The sequence below is a fragment of the Aquarana catesbeiana genome, linkage group LG02, assembly GCF_042186555.1.
Source record: "Aquarana catesbeiana isolate 2022-GZ linkage group LG02, ASM4218655v1, whole genome shotgun sequence".
NCBI lineage: Eukaryota > Metazoa > Chordata > Amphibia > Anura > Ranidae > Aquarana > Aquarana catesbeiana.
Genome location: NC_133325.1, coordinates 15,543,870 through 15,570,455, shown reverse-complemented (window position 1 = coordinate 15,570,455; position 26,586 = coordinate 15,543,870). Strand labels below are relative to the sequence as shown.

Below are 26,586 nucleotides of genomic sequence, written 5' to 3'. Positions count from 1 at the left end.
GGCATGAAACCTGATGCCCAAAAAGCTACTTTGGCTCGTTTGTTGAGTGTAGGGTAACCCATTGAAATTAATGAGGTGAAACAGATGGGACAGTGCTGCAACCTCCACTGCAATGTATAGTTCCGAATGCCCGGTGCTCAGGCTAAAAGGTCTCCGATAACCTTCAATGCTGAACAGTCTTCAAAAAAAGCCGGGAACCACAGTACGGTCAGCATATACGGTCATCCTTTTTTAATTATTGTGAAATACAGCCAAATAAAAATCCAACATGTTTCGACCGTTAGGCCCCAATCATGGCTACCGTAAAAGTATCACAATCCCTATAAATAATGATCAAAAAATCACACGATCCAGTAAAAGTCACATTTTTTTTCCCTTCTCCGTTTTTGTTCAGTTCACTCTTCCGGGATCATAAAAGTATCACAATCATCATAAATTGTGATCAAAAAATCACATGATCCAGGACTTTTACTGGATCATGTGATTTTTTTTACATTTTTTTAACTATTTTTTTTTTTTATTTAATCATGTGATTTTTTAATATAATCATGTAACTTAATTTTTTTTATTTTAATCGTAATTTTTTAAATAGTTATAAAAAAAAAATCACATGATCCAGGTAAAGTCAACTGAACAAAATGGGGAAGGGGAAAGAAAAATTTGACTTTTACTGGATCATGTGATTTTTTGATAATTATTTATGGTGATTGTGATACTTTTATGGCTGCGGAAAAGTGAACCGAACAAAAATGGGGAAGGGAAAGAAAAATTTGACCTTTACTGGATCATGTGATTTTTTATCATTATTTATAGTGATTGTAATACTTTTATGGTAGCCATGATTGGGGCCTAATGGCCGAAACTCGTTGAATTTTTATTTGGCTATTTTATTTAATTTTTATTTCCACTATAATTAATAAAGGATGACCGTATATGCTGGTGGTGGGAAATAAACTGCCCTATGTGTGTGGCGCTTAATTATTTCCCATGAAAAAGCTGGCACCACAGAACGGTCAGCATATGCAGTCTTCCTTTATTAATTATAGTGGAATACAGCTGAAAAAAAAAAACAACGTGTTTCGCCCATTAGGCCCTAGTCATTTCTAGCATAAAAGTATCACAATCACTATAAATAATGATAAAAAAAAATCACATGATCAAAAGAAAGTCACCTGAAGGCAAAAAATTTGACATCCTGGATCAAAGTCAAATTTTTTCCCTTCCCCATTTTTTGTTCAGGTGACTTTTCCTGGATCATGTGATTCTTTTGATCATTATTTATAGTGATTGTGATACTTTTATGGTAGCCATGATTATGATCTAATGGACGAAACGTGTTGGCTTTTTATTCGACTGTATTCCACTATAAATAGTAAAGGATAACCGTATATGCTGTGGTGCCAGCTTTTTTCATGGGAAATTATTCAGCTGCCTTATGTGCATGGCACAAAAAATGCAAAAAAACAAAAGTACGCAAAATTGTACGTTCACAAAACGCTCTGTCGTGCTCTTATGTGATCTCCATTTTTTCTAAACTGACTTTCGCCCTTTTTTCCAGCGATGACGATATTGTTTTCGAAGACTTTGCCCGTCAAAGACTGAAAGGGATGAAAGACGACAAAGAGGAGGAAGACGAAGGGACGAACTCCCCTTCAACGAATGACAGATAAGAAGCCTCCCGCCGTGACCTCCTCACCGTGTAAAACTCGTGGATCGGGGCTTCTTTTCTTTCTACTCCAAAGAAGCCCGACCATAACATTGATTCGGCAGCCCTTATAATCTTACAGCTGTGCCATAACTGTCACCATGCATCGTACTCCCCTTCTTCAGTTCCGGCTACACTTATCTTACACGCACACACAAAAAAAAAAAAATTCTAAAATTAAAGCGTACAATCATGGTCTGTGCATCAACTTACAGTACGTAAGGAGTTCTTGTAGCACTTTTGTATTAATCGAGTCTTTTATGCATTTTGTATAATTCCGGTAGTATCATATAAGTATTTGTTACACAAAAAAAAAAAAAAAGAATTCTATAGATTCCGTGGTTTCAGAAATCAAAAGCAACATGTATTTTGTAAAAAAAAAGAGACAAAAAGAATAATTCCTTCTTACTGTATGACGTTTCTAGAACTTCAGAGATGGGGGGGCACTAGATGACATCCCGGGGTTCATGTAGGAGCCAGGACAAGAGGTCTGTCTAAAGCGGGTAGAACATGAACGTATCCGTCCTGCGTCAGAAAATATTTCCATGTAACTGTTTAAGTGTTCCGCTTTAAAGACTGACTTAGATCTGACCGGGCCGTGAAAACACCGGGGACGGAAATTGCAGATTTCCAACTTTTGAGTCAACTTTTTTGGTTTTGGGCAAACTGTGAAATGTTCATTTTATAGATTCCGAATCATTTTCATCATGACTGCAGATTACAAATTTTATGTTTTTATCGTTCTGGAAATGTTTGGAATCGACTTCATAGAAGGAAACTTAGTAGGACATTATCCTGCAACTTTTTGTCATAAGAGGAAGTCATCCAAGAATGTTTTTTGTCATTGGGTTCTAGAATTGTTTCATTCTATGGCCTTTTAGAGATTAACAGAACCTACCTAGTCTATACTCAGATATACGATGAATAGATGTGCGTTTGTTGTTTTAGAAATAATTCATTCATCCATGCTGGGAACGTTGGATCTTTTTGTGCTTAAAGTGCATTTCTAGGCATCACCCAAACTGAACCTCCCCCTAGACCTCTACATCATGTCCTGCCTTTAATTTTTTCAGTTCCTTTGTTCCAGTAGCAGGAAACAACCTCTTATTACTCTCTGTGACATCATCACCAGGCTTGGGAGGTTAGTTCCTCACACATGTGATATGGAGGGGGGGGGATTACCAGCCAGCTGACTTTTTAAAAACATATATTGTCCCAACAGCAAAACAAAATAGCTTCCCTCAACGTATCAAACAAAAATAAGTCCAAACCTTGGGTGCACAAAATTAAGAATTGGCTCACCTCCAGTATAAACAAGTCCGACAACAGGGTTTAAGGTCCCTGTCTGTCTTGGGGTCCAGACAAGGGCCACATGAGCTCAGAAACATGGTCTCAGCAACAAACCAATCCACAATCCTCTCACGGCAGCATCCTGTTCTCCTCAACACCTCACAGACACCTGCTGGCTGTTTCCAGCTCTTTTAAGCCCTCGCTTGCAGATGGGTTACCCTTTTCAGAACCACGTTCCACATATTCAGGGTTGGAGGCTCTTTCCCACCCCAAAAATCTCTCTGAGCCTTGGAATTCCAGGGCCCATGTCAGGTTAGGGCTGGACTGACTGGATCAGTTTCAAGTCATTGGTAGGTGGCTACGTAGGCAATGAGAAACAAAATCACTTCTTGCGGGTTGAGCCCAATGGTGGATCATAGTGGTGGACCCCCTTGGGGGCTTAGTCTGCTGCCTTTCTGATACAACCTTGTGCTGGTTTCAGCAAGAAAACATGGACGAGAAGGAAAGAGCACCCGGTGTCCAGGAAAAATTCAATTCTCGGTGTAGGGTTCACTAAATGTTTATAGAAAGCCTTGGCTTGATGTTCATGTTTTACCCTTTCAATAAACATTTTGTGAACCCTACACCAAGAGTTGTAATTTTCTGGACACTGGGCGCTCCTTTCGCTCTCACTCAAGGGTCCCATATCAGGACTTACCAATCCAGAGATAACTGTTAATCGGATCCAGATCACCCCAAAACCCTTTAGGATGAGAATCCCTGCATACTTCAAAAATGTCTCTTATCATCTCTCTTAAAGGGGCCACAACCCAAATAATGGGGGCACATACAGTGTCTCCTGTTTAAGACCTATGCCTGGGGTTCTATGCACACACCTATTCACAAGTGAATGTATAGTATGAGAAAGATCAGGGAGGGGGGTGGCATCCACAGTATATATGACCACAATACACAGTATATATGATAGATGACATAATCACACCCAGTGCAATTTTAGATTTACCAAAAAGGTATATATTGTACAAAAGTAGTCAGGGGTACAACATATCATATTTATACATACAGTAGTAACAGTGAAGTATAAGATACAAAATAGCAAAGAACAATTCAGATACAAAGTACAGTAATGAAGCATAACAAAGACGATGGCCCAAAAAGTTAGACAGATGGTGGGACAAAATTGAGGGCCAAACATCTATGATTTTTTTGGGTCTCAGTTTTGTCTCAACGTCTAACTGATTTACCTTGTGGACCAACATTTTTGGTGTGCTTTATTACTCTCCTTTGTATCCGATACGTTATTTGCTTCTGTTTTGTGTCTCATGCTTCAATGCTACTATGTATACATATGATACTTTGTATATGTTTATTATCCTGGACTACTTTTGCACAATACATAATTTATTTGGTGCATCTAACCTGTAGTGGGTATGCAAACATTATCTGTGATATATATCTTGAGGTCCTTTTGATGTAGGTATGACACCAGAACTACATCTCCCAAAAGCTTTTTCCCTACACATAGTATGTGGAACTCAGGGTAAAAGCATTGTTTTTCTCTGAATGAAATCAATGTAGATATGTGGAGGGGGACCAGGAGGGGTGGACAGGGCTCACAAGGCCAATTGGGACTTCAGTACAGCAGAGGCCTTGTGTTGTCAACCCAAACAGGAAGTGAGGAGCTCACTGGATTTCAGAGCTTTTTTTTAAGTATACTGTTGAACAGAATATCAAAATATTTTGGAATTTGTTTTTGCTCTAATGTTCACTTTAATTTATGTCATATTTTTATCTAGAAATTTTCCTTACTGTTAAATGAACATACATTGATCTGATTCAGACTAGACTTACCTCCTCCATTAATGGCTGGGCTAGATAATGTAAGGGTTGGAGATCGTACTGGGGAAAGAGTAAGTTTTGAGCGAGAGCTCTTTTAGAATATTTAGGTCAACATTGGCCGTTCTACTCTTTGGAGTTCGGCTGTTGCGGAGTGGGGGATTCTTTGTATCTGCAAAAGGCAACCAAGAAGAACACATAGGCCGAAAAAAAGACTAAAAGACTTGTGATCGGCTCCAGTAAAAAGGGTATTTATTATTATTATTATACAGGATTTATATAGCGCCAACAGTTTACACTGCGGTTTACAATATAAAAGGGAGATAATACAGTTACAATACAATAAAATACAAGAGGATTAAGAGAGCCCTGCTCAGAAGAGCTTACAATCTAATAGGGTGGGGCAGGTGGTTACAAAGGTTGTAACTGTGGGGAATGAGCTGATGGAAGTGGTAAAAGATTAGTTGGAGGTGTGATAGGCTTCCCTGAAGAGATGAGTTTTCAGGGATTGTCTGAAGGCAGCTAGTGTAGGAGATAGCCGGACAGGTTGAGGTAGAGAGTTCCAGAGGATGGCAGAGGCTCTGGAGAAATCCTACAGATGAGCATGAGAGTAGGAGACAAGGGAGCTTGAGAGTAGGAGGCCTTGAGAGGAGTGGAGAGGACGGTTTGGGTGATATTTAGTGGTGGTGGTATTTACCTCTTCTCAAGGATAAAGAGATGAGCAAACCTGGTTGGGTTTGGTGAAGTCTTCTACCCTCGAACTTGGAGCTGAAGTCCAACTAGTTTTTTTTTTTATGAACATTTTTAAGGCTAATAGTCATGCTATTAAAAAGAGGGCACTGTGGGCTGGGCACCACCATGGGGGACATGTACCAATGCAAAAAAATAAAAAATACTACACAGCTGGGAGAGGGTCTTAAAGGGCAACATTAAAATGACACAAATGCACCACTGAGTTCAGCCCCCAATGACACCTCCACACCCCCTGCCTCACCCCATGGGATCCGTCCATGCTGTAGGCTTGATTTCTTTGTATACTTACCTTCAGGCCGCCATGACATGCAGAGTCCTTTCCTTTTCTTTTCCTGGTGGTGGGTGCTCCTCAGTGATGCAGAGAGCGGCTCTGATGTGATAACGCAAGCGCAGCTTCCTCGATCTTTGCATGTGGTTGCAAGAGCAGGTCCATGATTCCCCGTCCTCACAGTATGTCCTCAGTCTTCTGTGAAGGACACCTCGTGGTGGAGCATAGGTACTGCAATGGAGACGAGGTAAGTATTACAGTTGTTTTTTTAGACACTAGATGGGGCTCTTTTAATAGAAAAAAAGGTTTAAATTGAACTGGTGTTTTTGGGGCCCACTCTTTCTTTATGGCCTTGAGCCAGTTAAAAGGTTTAAAGTGAATGAGAGCCCAGGCAGCAGACAAAGCTACACGTTTCATTTTGCAGTTGAATGCTTTATACTGTTTAATGCAATAGGGTAATTTGTAGTTATTACCATAATGCTAATAAACACAATGCTGTCATCCCATTCCCAGACCCTCCCCTCCCTATCAAGAGCCTAGTGGGTTTTCAACATAATTAGAAATTGCAGATAGTCTGTTGTCTTTTAGTAGTGAGATAAGGGGATTGGCAAGGCACAGTCATTGTGCAGCACTACTAGACATGTGCAATTCGTTTCGTTCCGAATTTGTTTTTTAACGAATTTCGATTAATTCGTTAATTCGGAAATATCCGAATGAACAAAAATCCGTTTGAAAAATGTATTCATAAATTAGAATATTTAAAAATTCGAAAATTCATAAATTCGAAAATCCGGAAATTCGGAATTCTAAAATAATAACTAACTAATAATAACTTCATTTAAAATATGTTACGAAAGCGCTGATAGAAGTGTAACTGACATCCTAAAAAATATATATGTAAAAGTGACTAATTGTATAAATGAATTATTATTAAAATGAAAAACAGCTGCAGCTATTTAAAATGTGTTGTGACACCGCATATACAAATGAATAATAGTGCGCTAGATTTCAAATATATGCTTCATAATAGACTCCAGTGAATAAGTGACAAATCATGATCTTAAAAAAATTAAAAACATGAAAAAAAGTCCATAAGCACAATAATAAATATAAAACTCTTGAATGCTGAAGAGACATGAATAAACTCAATCTGTGCTCCCTGACAGTCTCTGCATTTGAGCAGAAATAAAACCGCATTTGAATGATCAGTTTGGCATTGGGTCAGCTCTCCTCCTCACTACACATCCAGGGTAATGTGTCATCACCGGCTCCTTCTGACGCGTTGCGTCACAGGTCACGTGATTTTCTCAAGCGGAAAAAAAAAACTCAATCCGTGCTCCATGACAGTCTCTGCATTTGAGCAGAAAATAAAATGCATTTGAACGATCAGTTTGGCGTTAGTACAGCTCTCCTCCTATCTACACATCCAGGGTAATGTGTCGTCGCCGGCTCCTTCTGACGCGTTGCGTCACAGGTCATGTGATTTTCTCAAGCGAAAAAAAAAAAAAGAAAAAAGGAGGAGTCGGTGACGACACTTACGGTGTCTCGTTACCCTGGATGTGTAGTGAGGAGGAGAGCTGTCCCAATGCCAAACTGATCATTCAAATGCGGTTTTATTTCTGCTCAAATGTGATTGCATATGATGTTATTAATTAAAAGCAAGTATTTTTTAAGCAATCTTGCGCGATGATGATGTTTTATTTGCTTTGAGAAATTGAATTTGGAGAAAGTTATTTCTTATGGAGAAGTCCTGGTAACCTTGAAGCCATTAGCTGGAAATCCGTGTGCGATCGAGCTGATCCTTGTGTGGATTACTAATGAACGTGGCCATAGACCCAAGGGGGTCTTTATTTGAGGTGAGCAGGCATTGCACACGGAGGTGGTGGTGATTATCTGTCAGCACTTATTCCTTGCAGAGACTGTCACGGAGCACGGATTGAGCTTATTCACGTCTCTTCAGCATTCAAGAGTTTTATATTTATGTTTATTATTGTGCATGTGGACTTTTTTTTTTTTTTTTTAAGATCACGGTTTGTCACTTATTCACTGGAGTTTATTATGAAGCATATATTTGAAATCTAGCGCACTATTATTTGTTTTTATTCATTTTAATAATAACTTAACAATTACTAACTATTAAATTCTAGTTCTAGTTCTAGTAAATTCTAATTACTAATTATTATATTCTTCATCAAATTTGGCTGTTAGTGAACGTAACGAATACGAATTTATCCGAAGTTCCAAATCATCCAAAATAACGAATGCCGCATCTAAACGAATGGAACGTAATGAATTAATAATAATAAAAAATAACAATAATAATAATAATAATAATAATAATAAAAAATTGTTATTAATATTTATTATTCATTTGTTCCGTTCCATTTGCTTAGATACGGTATTAGTTATTTCGGATAATTCGTAACTTCCGATAAATTCGTCTTTGTTACGCTCACAAACAGCCAAACTTGAAAGGAAATTCCAATACCTATAGTTAGTTATTATTAGTTAGTTAGTTTTTTCTTTTGAATTTTCTGATTTTTTTTCTTATTTTTGGATTTTCGACTTTACGAATTGCGATCATAACGAATGAGCCGGAAAACAAAAAACAAATTAAACGAAAACAAAAAAAAATTTCGGCAGTGCACATGTCTAAGGCACTACTAAGCAGGAAATAAGACCTGTATATGTATCGAGCCAATAGTCCACCCGCATATAGATTTAAGATCAGAAACTGAACTCCAGGCAAACACATGCTACATAAATGGGAACTGTGTTACCTACCAAATGAGTTTCATTTCTGTCCATCCACTCCTGAGATTTACACTGCACAGCCCTGTCTGGGGACTGTATTTTTCTCTGCTGCAGTTCAAAATTGATGAACTCATCTCTAAACCACTCTGCCCTCTCCTTCAATCAACATGCCGCTTGTTAGCGCACAAGCACTGCAGCACGCCTAATTGGCTCCTCGTGCTGCTTCTCCATGCCTCAGTGAGAGCTCTGCTGTAGAGGGACTGCAGGAGGCTAATATCATGTCACACTGTATGATGTATTAATGAGTACAGGGCTGTATTGATTAGCGTCTTTTATATCAGATTTAATACATGAGGATATATTGCTATAATGAATGACATTTGTTTGCTTTCCCATGTGTGTGTTTGTATATATACTGTATACATTGTATCCCTGAAGATGATTTGTTGCGTCCATTGGAAGCATCATGTATCGCTCATCCTTCTCCTCCAATCACATTCCTCTGCCCCCGTGCCGGGCGTTTTCCTTGTAAATATTTCACTTTGTATAAGGAATCTTCACGTTGTTACCTGTAAAAGATGTATATTTAGTAAACCTGACCAGAACTTGTGAAAACGTTCCACTTTGTCTGCGCAGTTTTGTTGTATTGTTTTATTCTTTTCGTTACGTGTGTATGTAAAGGGGCCGTCTCCCGATCATGTGACCACTGTAACAGCTAATCACAGTGGTTGTGTGGTCTTTCCTGCCCCCTGGGGCATGTAGACCCTATTAAGGGGACGGTGGGTCTTTGCTGGAAGGGGTTAAAGATTTCTAGCTGAACTAACATTCTCTATATACTTTATATTACCGGAAAGTGTACAATTTTATTTTACATTTGTCTTCAATAGCATACCAGTAGGTCATCCACGGCTTTTCCCAGTCCTGTCCCCAAAAACTTCCTCTCCGTCCTGTCTAGACAAATGTTTATAAACCACCGGGCCATGGGCCTCCCTCCTCCTGAGCCTCCAGCTAACTGCAGATCCCTTAACCTCCCACAATGCCTCAACCTCTCATAGTGCCCCCATGCCCTTAAGAGCCCTCAGTCTCCACAGTGTCTCCCAGCTCCCATAGTGCCACCAAACCTCCCATAGTGGTCTGCAATGCCCCTCAACCACTCATAGTGCCCCCTAAGACTCCCCAGTTCCCACAGTGCCCATCAACCTGTCACAATGTCTCCTAGCTCCTATATTGGCACCCATAGGGATCTGCAATGCCTCTCAACCTCTCATAGTGCCCCCCAGGCCCTCTAAGACCCCCCAGTTCCCACAGTGTCCACCAAGCTGCCACAATGCCTCCCAGCACCTACAGTGCCACCAAACCTCCCATAGTTGTCCACAGTGCCCATCAATCTCTCAGTGCCTCCAGATCCCATAGGAGCCCTCAGTCCCTACAGTGGCTCCTAGCTCTCATAGTGCCATTGAACCTGTCATAGAGGTCCACAGCACCCCTCAACTTCTCATAGTGCCATCCAGGCCCCTTAAGAGCCCCCCAGTCCCCACAGTGGCCATTGCCCTGACACAATGCCTCCTAGCTCCTATTGTACCACCTAAGTGCACATAGTGGTCTTTAATGCCCCTTAACCTCTCATAGAGCCCCAGACCCCCTAAGAGCCCTCAGACCCCACATAACCCCCCCTCACAGTGTCCCCTAGCTTGCTGAAGAGTCTTCTGCCTCCCTAGTCCCACCAACCATTTTTCCTGCAAAACCTGCAGACTGAGACCCCCAGCTCTCTCCAGATATCTCATCCCTAACCATTGCTCCCAGCTCCCTCCAAAACCTCATCCTCCTCAGGGCCACCAAGTCTGGTTTTTCAAGGGATATTCAAGTAAGGTCGTTATTGTCCCAAAAGTTTAGGGCAGTAGACCCACTGTTGGGTCATGGCCTTCCTCCTCCCAGGCTTCCAGCTAGCCGCAAATCTATTAACTTCCCACAGTGCCTCCCAGCTCCCATTGTGCCACTCAACCACAGTGCCCTCAGCATCTTAAATTTCCTTTAGGCCCCCTAGGAGTCCTCAGTACCCAAAAGGTCCCTCAGCTTGCTGCAAAGCTGGGGAACCCCCCTCCCCCCCAGCTTGCTGCAAAGTCTGCATCCCTCTTACTGCCCTCAACAGTGTTCCAATTGCCCCCCAGCCCCTGCAGTGCTCTCCAGTCTTCCTTATTACCCATGCGAAGCCCCCTGTCCAGTCCAGAGACCCCATTCTCCACAGTTCCTCTAGCTCCCTCCGGAAACCTCATCCCCTACAGGACAACCAAGTCTCCGAACCCCCTCCAGAATGCCCCATCCCCCAAAGTGACACATAGCCCCATCCAGAGCCCTCTGAATTGTGAATATAAACTTGATTTTTATTGTTGAAGCACAGAAGGTTTTGGTCGAATTTAATGGGCTCTGATCCTAATAAGGTTGAAAGCCACTGGCCTAGATCACAGGATGGCCCAACCAATGCAAGTGCGATCCCAGCACCATAATCATTCTGATCAATGAGCACATGCTCAAAGCTGGCTGAGCTTGTGGCACAGCGGGAGAGAGAGAGCAATCCACTTGCGTAGGGCCTGAACATGCCCAAGCCCTCGTACCTTGCAATGGTCCACCTGTCCTGTGGCCTAGACAGGACACTGCACTGGTTTTTTTGGGGACAATCTAAGAAGGGGCCCTGCACAGCCCACAAAGATGCCATTGAAAAGAAGCTTCATTTATGAAACCTAGCAAGGTTTTTTAATGTCCTGGGGCACTAAAGTACATGGGGCAATTTCATTGTAAAGGTGACCTTTAACCAAAGGCTTAACTAGAACCTTCAGAGCCCTTGTGCATGAAAGCATGAAGGGCCCCCTGACCCACTGGTCCCAGAAACCTTTCTTCTGGTCTTGGGGCCCTTCCCTCCGAGCCTGAGGCCCTTCCCACTGATCCTGCGGCCCTTTACTCCTGTCGCTGGGCCCTTTTTTACAGTCCCACAGTGGGACCCTTTTCTGCCATCTTGGGACCCACCACTGTGATGGAACGCCAAGGTCGCAAGTTCCACCTTTGTGACCCTGGTAGTTCTGCCACTATCATGAGCTTTGGTGACGTCATGAGTTCTTCTATCAATGTCCAACACCTGAGCCTCGAAGAAGAGGGAGAATTCTGAGCCCCCACAAAGTGTCGGCTGGTTTATGATTATTTGTTATGAACTAATGCCAACATTACCTCTTTCTGCCACCATGATGCAAATATGTGGCAGCAGGACAGATGGGCCTTAACACCCTGCATATATGGGTCCATAAGGTTTGAGGTTGTGTTCTGAGACGTAGCTCTTGGTCCCTGTGATCAGGAGTCAGTAGGATGGGCCACCAATCACGTGACCACTGTGACAGACAATTACAGAAATCGCATGATTGGGACTCCACCTCACAGCATTAAGATCCACTTGAAGGCCCATGAGGAGGTGGCAGGAATGGGTAAAAGAGCCCTAGATCTTTGGTCTGGCGTTCTCATTAGACTTTTTACACGCAGATTTTTATTTCTGTCTGTGTCCTCATTGCAGATTCCCCCATAGTTCCTGTCTGGCAAAAACATTTTCAGGAGGACAGGAAGTGAAGGGAAATCTCCCTAACCTCTTGCCACCCAAGAAACGCATGTATGGGGTGGCAAAAAGTGCAGGCATTAACACCCAAACACCACACATATGCATCTACAGCTGGTTGAGGTTACTGATCATTACACGCTCCCAGCAAACTGTCTGGGCTGTCATAGACAGTGCTCAGTCTATAGTCAAGATTGGGAGACAACAGGACAGACTCCCAATCATGCGATCACTGTGACAGCCAATTAGAGGGTCAACAGAACAAGAAGCACTAATCCCAGGTCCCAGCAAAAGGAGCATGCCCCGCTCCACATAAGCACCAAGGTACAAAGATCAGGGCTGCACTCTAATGATGTCAACTTCTACGATTAAGCCCAATCCGGGTGAAAAACATTGAGGACTACACAGAAGCCAATGGACTTGAAAGAAAACTGAATAGTTGATGTCATTAGAGTACGGCACTAACCCAATCACAGTGGTCCATCCTGCACCCAAACTTCAAAACTTACGGTGCTGCAACCTGATCAGACAGATCAGAAGGGGCTAAGGCTATCACCGTGCTCGACTGCAACCTCCAAACTCCAATACAGGACTCATACAATCCACCATGAAGTCAGCAACCACGTGAAAATCTTTCTTTATTACATCTTCAGGAGTAAAAGGTTCCAATACAAAAAACAACATTAACGCGTTTTATCCTACAGGCCTTATTCATAGTCCACTTAAAGGCACGCCGTAGCTGGGCGGGAAAGGGTTAATAGGGTCCCGGATAGCAGGGAAAATCTAACAGGAGTTCTAATCCTTCTTCCCTCCTTCCAAAACGAAGGAAATCAGTTTTTGGTTTAATACACACTGTATGGGGTGTATTCATTAAAAAAATTCACCTAGCTGTTCATGCTGTGAAACTATTGGCCCGTTCATTCTGTGTGAAATCAAATGTTCACCCTCTATTTCCTCTACAGGTCAAACATTACTTATTCATAGCAAAATAAAGTGGCTTGGAAAAATACCACATCATATGCTCTAGATGGAGATGAGTATTTATTTATTCAGCTCCATGTAGTGGTCATATTGTGTCCCAAACAGCTCTATTTTTAATGAATTAATAACTTTCGACCTGTAGAGGAAATAGCAGGAGAACATTAAGATTTTCCATATTTGGACAAAATAAATATAGCTGCAGTTTTATTAAACAAATAGCTATGCAAATATTTTTATAAATACCCGCCTAATGCTCAGCTCAGCACAGGTTCAGAGGAAACATGCAGGTGGTCAATGGTTGGGATATCGATCTACACCTTTGCTCCACATCTGACACGGCAGTGAAGCAAGAGGTCAGGATGACAAGTCTGAAGATCAGCCATGGCAGAATGTCTATGACCAGACTTATACAGCTGGTTTGGTGCTCATAGGTGGTACCAGATAATGTTGTATCCATAATTTTACATTATTGTCCAATCCCAAAAATCATAGAATGATATGTTTGATACAAAATATATTTTCTGTTTCCTACAAACCCCCGAGGTGCCTTTCCAGCATCTCCATAAATAAAAGGTCAGCAGGACTCATCACATCACATCTTCAAGTACACTGATCTCTTCTGCTTAATTTTTGATCGTATGTGTTGGAGACCACACTGGATTGACTGAATCGGCCGCTGGTCCCGGGTGGGTGGTTATGTGGGCAGCTTGGAAGGATTTCTTCCCGTAGGAACGTGCCCGATGGTGGAGACTGCTCGTAGACCCTCTTGGGTCTTGGTCTGCTGCCTTAAGGTTGTTTCCGCATGTAAGACTGAGAAGAAATGAGGAAAGGAGGAGCGCCCGGTATCCACAAGAACTGTGAGTTTGGAAGAAGCAGTTTTAATCATTTTTATTGAGAATAACAACAAGAACATCAAGCCAATGCGTTTCGGGAGAAAGGATTCCCCCTTCTTTGTTTAAAAGAAATGTTCAATCTTTTCCCCTTTATATAATAAAAATAACCCCCTCCCCCCAGTGGGTATTAAATTCTACCAAAAGAAAGCCCTATATGTCCCTAAACAAGTACCCACTGTGCAAATATCATGTGACATAAAAATATGCAATACCCACCATTTTATTCTCTAGGGATTCTGATTAAAAAATACACTATATTACCAAAAGTATTGGGACACCTGCCTTTACACGCACATTAACTTTAATGCCATCCCAGTCTTAGCCTGTAGGGCTAACTATTGAGTTGGCCCACCCTTTGCAGATATAATTGCTTCAACTCTTCTGGGAAGGCTGTCCACAAGGTTTAGGAGTGTGTCTATGGGAATATTTGACCATTCTTCCACAAGTGCATTTGTGAGGTCGGGCACTGATGTTGGCTCTAATACATCCAAAAGGTGTTGAGGTCAGGACTCTGTGCAGGCCAGTCAAGTTCCTCCACCCCAAAGTCGCTCATCCATGTCTTTATGGACCTTGCTTTGTGCACTGGTCCAAATCATTTGGTGGAGGGGGCATTACGGTGTGGGGTTGTTTTTCAGGGGTTGGGCTTCGCCCCTTAGTTCCAGTGAAGGGAACTCTTAAGACGTCAGCATACCAAGAAATTTTAGACACTTTCATGCTCCTAACTTTGTGGGAACAGTTTGGGGATGGCCCCTTCCTGTTCCAACATGACTGCACACCAGTGCACAAAGCAAGGTCCATAAAGACATGGGTGAGTGACTTTGGGGTGAAGGAACTTGACTTCCGGAAGAATGGTCAAACATTCCCATAGACACACTGCTAAACCTTGTGGACAGCCTTCCCAGAAGAGGTGAAGCTGTTATAGCTGCAAAGGGTGGGCCAACTCAATATTGAACCCTACGGACTAAGACTGGGATGCCATTAAATTTCATACCAATTACTTTTGGTAATATAGTGTATATAATGTTTAGGTGTTCTAAGTAGTTTTCTAGGAAAAAAAAAATGCTGATTGTTACAGGTAGGAGATGAATGTCAGAATTGGCCCGGACTGGAAATGGTTAAATGGAATGCCAATGCAGCTTGACAATGGAAACGTATTGCAGTGCAGCGCAACAATGCTGTAACTTTCACATTCAGGAAAACAAGTCAACGTGCATGCTCATGTAAATGTCCCATTCACTGCTTTATGGGCACTGAAAACTATTTTGGAATAGAAAAATGGAGAAAAAAATCTAATTTTATTGTATAAACTTGTAAACTTTCAGAAAATAAAATCGACCAGACACCATTAAATGTTCCCTTCAATATTTATGATAAATAATGTTCCATTTGAGCACTTTGCTAAGAGTTCTCCTTATTTGCTCTGTCCTCAGACAGAATATAATGGGGCTGGTAAAATGGGGCGCAAATGTGTACAGACAAATCAGAAAAACACTGAGATCGTTGTCGGGGTTTAGTTGTAGCTGGTTATATGCGTAGATTGCCAGTCGAGGGATGAAATACAACCCAATAAACAACCAATGAGTGGTACATGTATAAAAGGCCTTCCGCCAATTCTCCGTCCGGCTTGATGAGCAGATCTTCTGGATTATTATGACATAGGAGTAGACAATAAAGGACAATGGACACAGATGTGACATCATGGCGATAAGATACCTTGTTCTTCTGGATGAAGCCGTATCTACGTATGATAAAACAGTCACTGCGTCGAAAGAGCAAAAACAGCTCTTGACTCTGTTGGTGCCACGGAAAGGGAGCATCAGACCTGGTGCTATGACAAGCAAGACCATGGCTGCTACAAAGATCCAGAGGACAAGGCAGATGATGGCCACCAATCTGTTGCTGATAATAGAATGGTATCGGAGGGGTTTACAGATGGCAATATATCTGTCAATTGCCATCACCATAAAAATGTAGGCATCAAGAGTTCCCAGATAATGGACAAAAAACAATTGTATAAAACATGCAGTGTAGGACAAGGAGCCGTCTCCTAACCAATACTTGGAGATGATTTTTGGTAAGGTCAACGTGTCAAAAAGTAGGTCAGAAACGGACAAGTTTCCAATAATTACATACATGGGCTGGTGGAGATGCCGACTTAGTAAAAGTAACACCACCACAATTAAATTGACATAGAGGGAGACGTTATATATTAGAAAGAATGATATGGAGACTAAAGAGTAGAATTTTTCTGGAAGACCCGGGAAACCAATGAGGATGAACTCCAGGACATCCGAATGGTTCACAGGAGCCATGGGTTTACGTCTGAGTTCAGCTCTGAAATGAACAAAAAGTAGATCTGATTTTAGAGATTACAATTACAATTTTGAAAGGGAACTTTTTTCTTCATACATAAAGAAGTTCAAATTTGGAATCCTATTGTGTAATTTAATAATCCGCTTATTATTAAATAATGACTTTGCTTATAGTGATTCTGTCACTAGTCACATACAGTAGTAACAGTAGGTTGAAAAAAGACACTAGTCCATCTAGTTCAACCAATAAAAAAAACTCCATATACACAACCATATGCCTACAGTTGATCCAAAGGAAGGAAAGAAAACCCCTATAAATCATGATCCGATTCGCTCCAGTGGGGGAAAAAATTCCTTCTTGACCCCCTAGGAGACAATCAGATATTCAATGGATCAACTACACCTGTCGTTATTACCTCTAAATATTAGTATCTGGTTATATTTTGTACATTTAGGAATACATCCAGCTCTCTTTTAAAACAATCTACTGAGCTGACTAGAACCAGCTCTTGGGGGAGTCTATGTCACATTTTCATGACTCTTGAAGAAACCTTTCTATATGTGGAGGTAACCTATTTTTCTCCAGACATGAACCCCGGCCCAGTGGATGTGAGGGTCCGTAGAGGGAGGGACTTATCAGAATTACCCTTACTTTTTAATATCTTTATAAATGATATTGGGTCTGGGATTAAAAGTACCATTTCAGTCTTTGCAGATGACACCAAGCTATGTAGTGGAATAATGTCCTTACAGGATGTCTCCAATTTACAAGCCGACCTCAATGCACTGTTTAATAGGGCGACTATGAGGCAGATGAGGATACATACTAGGGCAGGGGTGTCCAAATTTTTTTCAAAGAGGGACAGATTTGATGAAGTGAACATGCGTGTGGGCCGACCATTTTGCCTGACATTCTTTGAACCATTAAAATTCGGTCTAAGTGTGTTCGTTCGAGCACTAATACACTGCCCAACAAGAATTCTTTTGCCTTTGTGGCTGTGCGTGAGTAAAGAGATGAGCTTGGGTGTGTTATTTGAATACCATATCTATTGCCATACAACACGCACCTAACCTTTAAGAGGGAAGTTTCAGGAAAAAAAACTTAAATTTTAAATAAAGAACTGTCAAGCAAAATAAGGGTCAGTGCCCATCTGCAGCCTCACAAGTGCCATGAATGCAGCCCCACCATTGCTATAAATGCAGCACCCCCCATTTCCATCAGTGCAGCACCCCCATTTTCATCAGTGCTGCACCTCCATTGCCAGGAATGCAGCACCCCCATTGCCAGGAATGCAGCACCCCCATTGCCATGAATGCAGCACCCACCATTGCCATGAATGCAGCCCCACCATTGCAAGGAATGCAGCACCCTCCATTGCCAGGAATGCAGCCCCACCATTTCCAGGAATGCAGCACCCACCATTGCCAGGAATTCAGCCCCACCATTGCCAGAAATGCAGCCCCACCATTGCCAGGAATGCAGCACCCCCATTGCCAGGAATGCAGCCCCCACCATTGCCATCAGTGAAGCCTGATTGATGCCCATCCATCTGCAGCCTTGGAGGGGGGGTGCCAAAAGATTACATACAGGAAAAACTCCTGTTTTCTCGGCGGCCTCTTTAATAGAAAGTCCCGCCTCCTTTGATGGACAGAACAGTCGTCCAATGGCAACGCCGGAGATGGGACTATTACAGAGGCTGCCGTGTAAACAGGAAATACTCCTGTGTGTATGGCACTCATCCCGCCTCCTCCCTGTCCCCTCCAAGGCAGCCAGCATATATATCTTTTGTGGCCCCGGCGCTGGGAGATCGTTGGGGGTCACAAAATATATACAGTATCTCAAAAAAGCAGGTACACCCCTCACATTTTTGTAAATATTTTATTCTATCTTTTCATGTGACAACACTGAAGAAATGACACTTTGCTACAATGTAGATTAGTGAGTGTACAGCTTGTATAACAGTGTAAATTTGCTGTCCCCTCAAAATAACTCAACACACATCCATTAATGTCTAAACCGCTGGCAACAAAAGTGAGTACATCTCTAAGTGAAAATGTCCAATTTGGGCCCAAAGTGTCAATATTTTGTGTGGCCACCATTATTTTCCAGCACTGCCTTAACCCTCTTGGGCATGGAGTTCACCAGAGCTTCACAGGTTGCCACTGGAGTCCTCTTCCACTCCTCCATGACGACATCACGGAGCTGGCGGTTAGAGACCTTGCGCTCCTCCACCTTCTGTTTGAGGATGCCCCACAGATGCTCAATAGGGTTTAGGTCTGGAGACATGCTTGGCCAGTCCATCACCTTTGCCCTCAGCTTCTTTAGCAAGGCAGTGGTCCCCTTGGAGGTGTGTTTGTGGTCTTATCATGTTGGAATACTGCCCTGCGTCCCAGTCTCCGAAAGGAGGGGATCATGCTCTGCTTCATTCATTCATGGTTCCCTCAGTGAACTGTAACTCCCCAGTGTCGGCAGCACTCATGCAGCCCCAGACCATGACACTCCCACCACCATGCTTGACTGTAGGCAAGACACTATAAAAAGTATCGCAAACAGGAGAGGATAGAGAAAAGCAGGGCTAACGGAAGAGCAACAACCTGGTGTAAGTATCAAAAGTGAAAATTTATTGGCATAAACACATGTAACAGGTAACAAGGTAGTGACCCAATATAGTACTGTACCTAATAAAATATCGCCGACCACATATAAAGGCTGGTCTGTCGCAACCACAGACGGGGGAACAGAACAACATAAAACAAAGACATAAAACAAAAACAGCGTCCGGACGCACAATGAATTGGTGTCCACCTTGTTGTCCACTATGGGAAATAGGATAGCAATTGCTAGGTAGGGCTACAAGGCTGACATCAATCCCAGAGGTGGAAGGGCTCGAGGGAGGGGGATGGGAGACAGAGAACTGTGGAGAGGGTCATAGATATTCCATAGGGCATCAGGGAGGCTCAAGTTGGGTACCAGTTGGTGGAGGTGTCTCACCGATGTCAACAGGGCAACAAGTCCGGGCGGACTAGAGTAAGAGGGCAAGGTTACCAGAGTTCGGCGCTGTGTGGAAGTGCATCACCAGTACAGCAATTGATAAGAGATGACCGGTAGTCTGGAATGTCCTGGACTGAGAGTGTTCTCATAGAGCTGAAAGCAATGAGCTGTTTGTGAAAAACACCATAAATGAAACTATATCAGAGCTGGTAAACAGCCTGTAGGCAAGACACAATTGTCTTTGTACTCCTCACCTGGTTGCCCCCACACATGCTTGACACCATCTGAACCAAATAAGTTTATCTTGGTCTCATCAGACCACAGGACATGGCTCCAGTAATCCATGTCCTTGGTCTGCTTGTCTTCAGCAAACTGTTTGCGGGCTTTCTTGTGCATCATCTTTAGAAGAGGCTTCCTTCTGGGATGACAGCCATGCAGAGCAGTTTGATGCAGTGTGTGGCGTATGGTCTGAGCACTGACAGGCTGGCCCCCACCCCTTCAACCTCTGCAGCAATGCTGGCAGCACTCATACATCTATTTCCCAAAGACAACCTCTGGATATGACGCTGAGCACGTGTACTCAACTTCTTCGGTCGACCATGGCGAGGCCTGTTCTGAGTGGAACCTGCCCTGTTAAACCACTGTATGGTCTTGGCCACCATGCTGCAGCTCAGTTTCAGGGTCTTGGCAATCTTCTTATAGCCTAGGCCATCTTTATGTATAGCGACAATTCTTTTTTTCAGGTCCTCAGAGAGTTCTTTGCCATGAGGTGCCATGTTGAACTTCCAGTGAACAGTATGAGAGAGTGAGAGCAATAACACCAAATTTAACATACCTGCTCCCCATTCACACCTGAAACCCTGTAACACTAACGAGTCACATGACACCGGGGAGGGAAAATGGCTATCTGAGCCCAATTTGGACATTTTCACTTAGGGGTGTACTCACTTTTGTTGCCAGCGGTTTAGACATTATTGGCTGTGTGTTGAGTTATTTTGAGGGGACAGCAAATTTACACTGTTATACAAGCTGTACACTCACTACTTTACATTGTAGCAAAGTGTCATTTCTTCAGTGTTGTCACATGAAAAGATATAATAAAATATTTACAAAAATTTGAGGGGTGTACTCACTTTTATGAGCTACTGTATTATGTACATTTAGAAAAGAATCCAGGCCTTTCTTAAAGCAATCTATTGAGCTGGCCAGAACCAACTCTGGAGGGAGTCTATTCCACATTTTCACAGCTCTTACATCAGACCACACTATTTTGTATCTCATGGTCTGAGAGTCCTTCAGGTGCCTTTTGGCAAACTCAAGGCGGGCTGTCATGTGCCTTTTACTGAGGAGTGGCTTCCCTCTGGCCGCTCTACCATACAGGCCTGGTTGGTGGAGTGCTGCAGAGATGGTTGTTCTTCTGGAAGGTCCTTCTCTCGCCACAGAGAAATGCTGGAGTTCTGTCAGAATGACCATCTGGTTCGTGGTCACCTCCCTGACTAGGGCCCGCTCTAGGAAGACTCCTGGTGGTTCCAAACTTCTTCTATGTACGGATGATGGAGGCCACTGTGCTCATTGGGACCTTCAATGCTGCATAAATAGTTCTGTACCCTTCCCCAGATCTGTGCATCCATACAGCCCTGTCTCGGAGGTCTACAGACAATTCCTTGGACTTCATGGCTTGGTTTGAGCTCTGACATGCACTGTTAACTGTGGGACATTATATAGACAGGTGTGTTACAAAAAAGACGCCACTTGCCCCCATCTATAGCTTTCTATCGCAGTAATAGGCATTGGAAGGCTAACAATAGGTATAAACAAGGCCAAGGATAAATCCAAGGGAAAAGCAAGTTTAACTTACCGATCAGCCCACAGACAACCAAATAACCTGTCTAACAGTATGCGTTAAAAGCAGGGGTTGAGTCTGCACACATTTGCAAATGCATGCGTAAGCCACAGAGCCTCGTCAAGGCACCCTGGTATCTGTGGTACCTAACCCTACCTATAAGTGTCCCCACAGTGGAGGCACATGCATTCTGATGGATAGGTGAGAGCAGGAGGACTGAAGGGGAGCCACCCCTTCTTAAAGGTACAGGTTATTTGGTTGTCTGCGGGCTGGTCGGTAAGTTAACATATACACCCAATGTGCAGCGCTAAGAATTATGCAATATACTAAAACTATAAAATAAATAAACAGTTAAGTATAGTTAGTATAGTATAGTATATTACCATTTTTAGAGTTTTAGTATATTGCAAAATTCTTAGCGCCGCACATTGGGTATATATGTTTACATTGTCACATTTTGAGAAAGTGGTGAGTGCTGGCAGCTATTTCATAGTATTTATTTATTTTTATTTTTTGGGGTTTTTGGATTTTTTTTTGTTTTTTGAGTTTTTAGTTTTGGCAGCTCACAAGGTTTATACATATATATATATCTTTGGTCAGTAAGTTAAGCTTGTTTTTTTTTGGATTTATCCTTGGCCTTGTTTATACCTATATATATATATTTGTGTGCCTTTCCAAATCATATCCAATCAACTGAATTTACCACAGTTGTAGAAACATCTCAAGGATGATCAGTGGAAACAGGATGCCATGAGTGTCATGGCAAAGGCTGTGAATACTTATGTACATGGGATTTTGTTTTCCTTTTTTATTTTCAATTGGAGTTCTGTCGTTTTTCAGGTCGTCAGTAAAAAATGTGCACCGTCAGTACATTTTCTATGTTTTGTCAGTAAAAAAATGCTGCGAGAGGTTGACAACAATGGATTGCCCATCTGACACTGAAAAGGGAAGTGATGGGAAATCCAAAATTGTCACCTGAAGGGAAATTCTTCCGATGGGGGACACTAGTTCCTCACTGTAGATATTTCCTCTCACTTCCTTTTTGTGTCTACAAGAAATCTTCCCAAAAGGACACAGATGGCAAAAAAGACCAGCAGGGGTTTAACACCATCCAAAACGGAGACCTCCAGTAGTATACACTTATGCCCTGTACTCACGGTCGGACATTGATCGGACATTCCGACAACAAAATCCTAGGATTTTTTCCGACGGATGTTGGCTCAAACTTGTCTTGCATATACACGGTCACACAAAGTTGTCGGAAAATCCGATCGTTCTGAACGCGGTGACGTAAAACACGTACGTCGGGACTATAAACGGGGCAGTAACCAATAGCTTTCATCTCTTTATTTATTCTGAGCATGCGTGGCACTTTGTGCGTCGGATTTGTGTACACATGATCGGAAATTCCGACAATGGATTTTGTTATCGGAAAATTCTATCTCCTGCTCTCAAACTTTGTGTGTCGGAAAATCCGATGGAAAAAGTGTGGGATCCTGCATGTACCAACCTCAAAAGACCAGCTGTAATGGACGGTGTCCAGGCTCCGGTCCTCAGTATTCATCTCTCACTGTTTCATGATGACTATTTATACAGATGCGGAAAATGAACACACTCCCTGGTGGGTTCCATCTGTCAGACACGGAAACAATGTAATTGCTCATTAGTTACTCTAAAATACCCAAGAGATGTAATCCCGGGAGAAATGCATTCACCGGTAAAGATTTCTGTCCCACTGTCTAAGGAACTATTCTTATCTCAGTGACATCTATTTCATGTTTTCATTAAGGGTAAACTTTTTTGGAATTTAGTTCAATTTGATTTATTTTTTGTATAAAATCTGTATATGGCAGATAAATAATTATTACAGATTGCAGTGAGGACAGTGATGTCATAGAGCATTATGTCAGTGGTTCTCATTTATAGTTTATAGTAGTTAGTAATATTCACATAGTCTTGTTCTGTAGTGGTGAAGGTTAGGGATGACTGGTGAATTTTGGAGAGCTGGATTTGGTGAGGAAACCACAGTTCTCCGAAGTCAAACACCTGTCCTAGATTTTATGGCACCGTGGTTATTGGATTATGGATATGGATGCCTTCACACACACGTGAACTTTAATGGCATCCCAATCTTAGTCCATAGGGTTCAATATTGATTTGGCCCACCCTTTACAGCTATAACAGTTTCAACTCTTCTGGGAAGGCTGTCCACAAGGATTCAGAGTGTGTCTATGGGAATGTTTGACCATTCTTCCAGAAGCGCATTTGTGAGGTCAGACACTGTTATTGGACAAGAAGGCCTGGCTCACAGTTTCCACTCTAATTCATCCCAAAGGTGTTTTATCGGGTTGAGGTCAGGCCTCTGTGCAGGCCAGTTAAATTCCTCCCCCCCAAACTCGCTCATCCATGTCTTTATGGACCTTGCTTTGTGCACTGGTCCAAATCATTTGGTGGAGGGGGGATTATGGTGAGGTTTTCAGGGGTTGGGCTTGGCCCCTTGGTTCCAGTGAACTCTTAAATACCAAGACATTTTGGACAACTTCATGCTTCCAATATTGTGGAAACAGTTTGGGGATGGCCTAACTTGACTTCTGCACTGTGAGGGGGTGATCAGGATTTTTTTACACACTATGACTGCTCTTAAAAGTGAATTTCACTGTTATAAGCAACCATTTTTTTCTGAATTAAATCCATTCATTCATTGTTTACTATTGTCGTTAGCCGTGATTGGCCACAGCTAATTACATGGTACAGATGGGCTGTGATTGGCCCTGTCTGTACCATGTAATCGCTATAACCAATCCCAGAGATCAACACAATAGTACACAATAAATGGCATGAAAAGAAGCCATTCACTGTGTATAGTTATCATGTGATCTGCTGTGATTGGTCACAGCAATCACATATTACTGGCAGTGGTGGACACAGCGGGTGACATGGCCCGTGGAGCGCACCCGAGGTGCAATCCTGGGGGGAGTTCATATGACGTCCACCCAGGAAAACAGCGCTCCAGCCCGGCCATAATTTTACAAAAATCCGTGTGGGAAGCAATTAGGGGCATCCCAGCCCACGTTTATTTAAATGGAAAAAAAATGAAGTCTTTACAAGGTTTCCCACGCAGGGGCATTAGCTTCAAAAGACAACAGATCACAAAAAATGCTAGCCCACTTGGCTACATCCAGCAACTCCGCCACTGTTTGCAGTGGTCTCCATTACCATGGGCTCCTCAGGTTCACTTAGCCTACGTTTACAGCACCTTGCTGTGTAGGTCCCACTCCTGGCCTCTGGATAGGGTTCTCCCAGCACCCCAGGATCTCCCACTTTCCAGGAATACAGGACTCCCTCCAGCTCCCTCTGTGGACTCGCTGCTCTCCCCAGGTTTCTCTGTCTCTCCGGACCCACGTAGCTGTCCTGACTCTCCCGGTTCTGTAGGCAAGAAGTCTCCCCAACATAGGTGAATGCCTCTAACAGCTCAAAATTTCACCTGAAATACCAATGTCTAACACTGGGCTGGGGGGGGTTCCTAATTGGTTGCCCCAAAATACTTTTGATCTTACTGTTATTCAAGGTTATATGAATTGGCAAACAATAGGGTCACGTCTCCTGGCTGGAGCATACCACTATCTTCACACAGAGATGCTCCCTTCACCCGGCAGCAAATGCCCTGAGCTATGCTCAAGCCTGGCTTATAACAATCCTGACCTCCTGTGCACTTACACAGGCTGTAGGCAACTAGCAAAGCATGGACACAGGACTGAAGGCTCTGTTCCACACAATATTCTTTAGAACCTTCAAGCTCCAGGCCCCAATCCAGAACAACTAAATCCAAATAAAACGTAAGAAACTGTTTTTTCTGCTCATAAATCATCTGCTTCTGCTCCTGAAACTGACTCTTTGAGAGGCATGTGTCATTTCTATCTTAATAACCTAAATTCACATGGTGGCAGGGACTTGCACTGTGACAATTGTAACAACCAGAAACATGTTCACAGAAACACAATCAGTGCCATACTGACACCTCCAGAAACATGTCCACAGAGACACAATCAGTACTGTACTGACACCAGCAGAAACATGTTCACAGAGACACAATCAGTACTGGACTAATACCACCAGAAACATGTCCACAGAGACACCATCTGTGCCATACCGACACCACCAGAAACATTTCCACAGAGACACAATCAGTACTGTACTGACACCACCAGAAACATGTCTACAAAGACAAAATCTGTACTGTACTGACACCACCAGAAACATGTCCACAGAGACACAATCAGTACCGTACTGACACTACTAGAAACATTTCCACAGAGACACAATCAGTACCGTACTAACACTACTAGAAACATGTCCACAGAGACACAATCAGTACTGGACTAATACCACCAGAAACATGTCCACAGAGACATCATCTGTGCCGTACGGACACCACCAGAAACATGTCAACAGAGACACAATCAGTACTGTACTGACACCACCAGAAACATAGCCACAGAGACACAATCAGTACCGTACTGACACTACTAGAAACATTTCCACAGAGACACAATCAGTACCGTACTGACACTACCAGAAACATGTCTACAGAGACACAATCAGTACTGTACTGACACCACCAGAAACATGTCTATAGAGACACAATTAGTACAGTACTGACACTACCAGAAACATGTCCACAGAGACACAATCAGTACCGTGCTGAAACCACCAGAAAAATGTCCACAGAGACACAATCTGTACCGTACTGATACCACCAGAAATATGTCCGCAGAGACACAATCAGTACTGAACTGACACCACCAGAAATATGTCCACAGAGACACAATCAGTACCGTACTGACACCACCAGAAACATGTCCACAGAGACACAATCAATACCGTACTGACATCACCAGAAACACATCAACAGAGACGCAATCAGTACTGTACTGACACCACCAGAAACATGTCCACAGAGACACAATCAGTACCGTGCTGAAACCACCAGAAACATGTCCTTAGAGACACAATCAGTACCATGCTGAAACCACCAGAAACATGTCCACAGAGACACAATCAGTACCGTACTGACACCACCAGAAACATGTCCACAGAGACACAATCAGTACTGTACTGACACCACCAGAAATATGTCCACAGAGACACAATTAGTACTGTACTGACACCACCAAAAACATGTCCACAGAGATACAATCAGTACCGTACTGACACCACCAGAAATATGTCCACAGAGACACAATCAGTACCGTACTGACACCACCAGAAACATGTCCACAGAGACACAATCAGTACCGTACTGACACCACCAGAAATATGTCCACAGAGACACAATCAATACCGTACTCACATCACCAGAAACAC

General features: G+C 42.8%; 2 protein-coding genes across 6 annotated transcripts in view; one reads left to right on the top strand and one right to left on the bottom strand.

Moving 5' to 3' along the window:
- LOC141126663 (beta-arrestin-1) overlaps positions 1 to 9,225 on the top strand; it is a 229,097-nt gene extending 219,872 nt beyond the window's left edge. For all 5 annotated transcript variants that reach the window (XM_073612610.1, XM_073612609.1, XM_073612608.1 and 2 more), the window contains one exon: positions 1,559 to 9,225. In XM_073612610.1, coding sequence (XP_073468711.1) covers positions 1,559 to 1,670 — 112 coding nt within the window. In that variant the 3' untranslated portion in view covers positions 1,671 to 9,225. The remainder of the gene's footprint in view (positions 1 to 1,558) is intronic.
- Positions 9,226 to 15,433: 6,208 nt separating this feature from the next.
- LOC141126430 (olfactory receptor 1500-like) lies at positions 15,434 to 16,387 on the bottom strand. The gene has a single exon (XM_073612372.1). The coding sequence runs from the start codon at positions 16,385 to 16,387 to the stop codon at positions 15,434 to 15,436; it is 954 nt and encodes a 317-aa protein (XP_073468473.1).
- Positions 16,388 to 26,586: the final 10,199 nt, after the last annotated feature.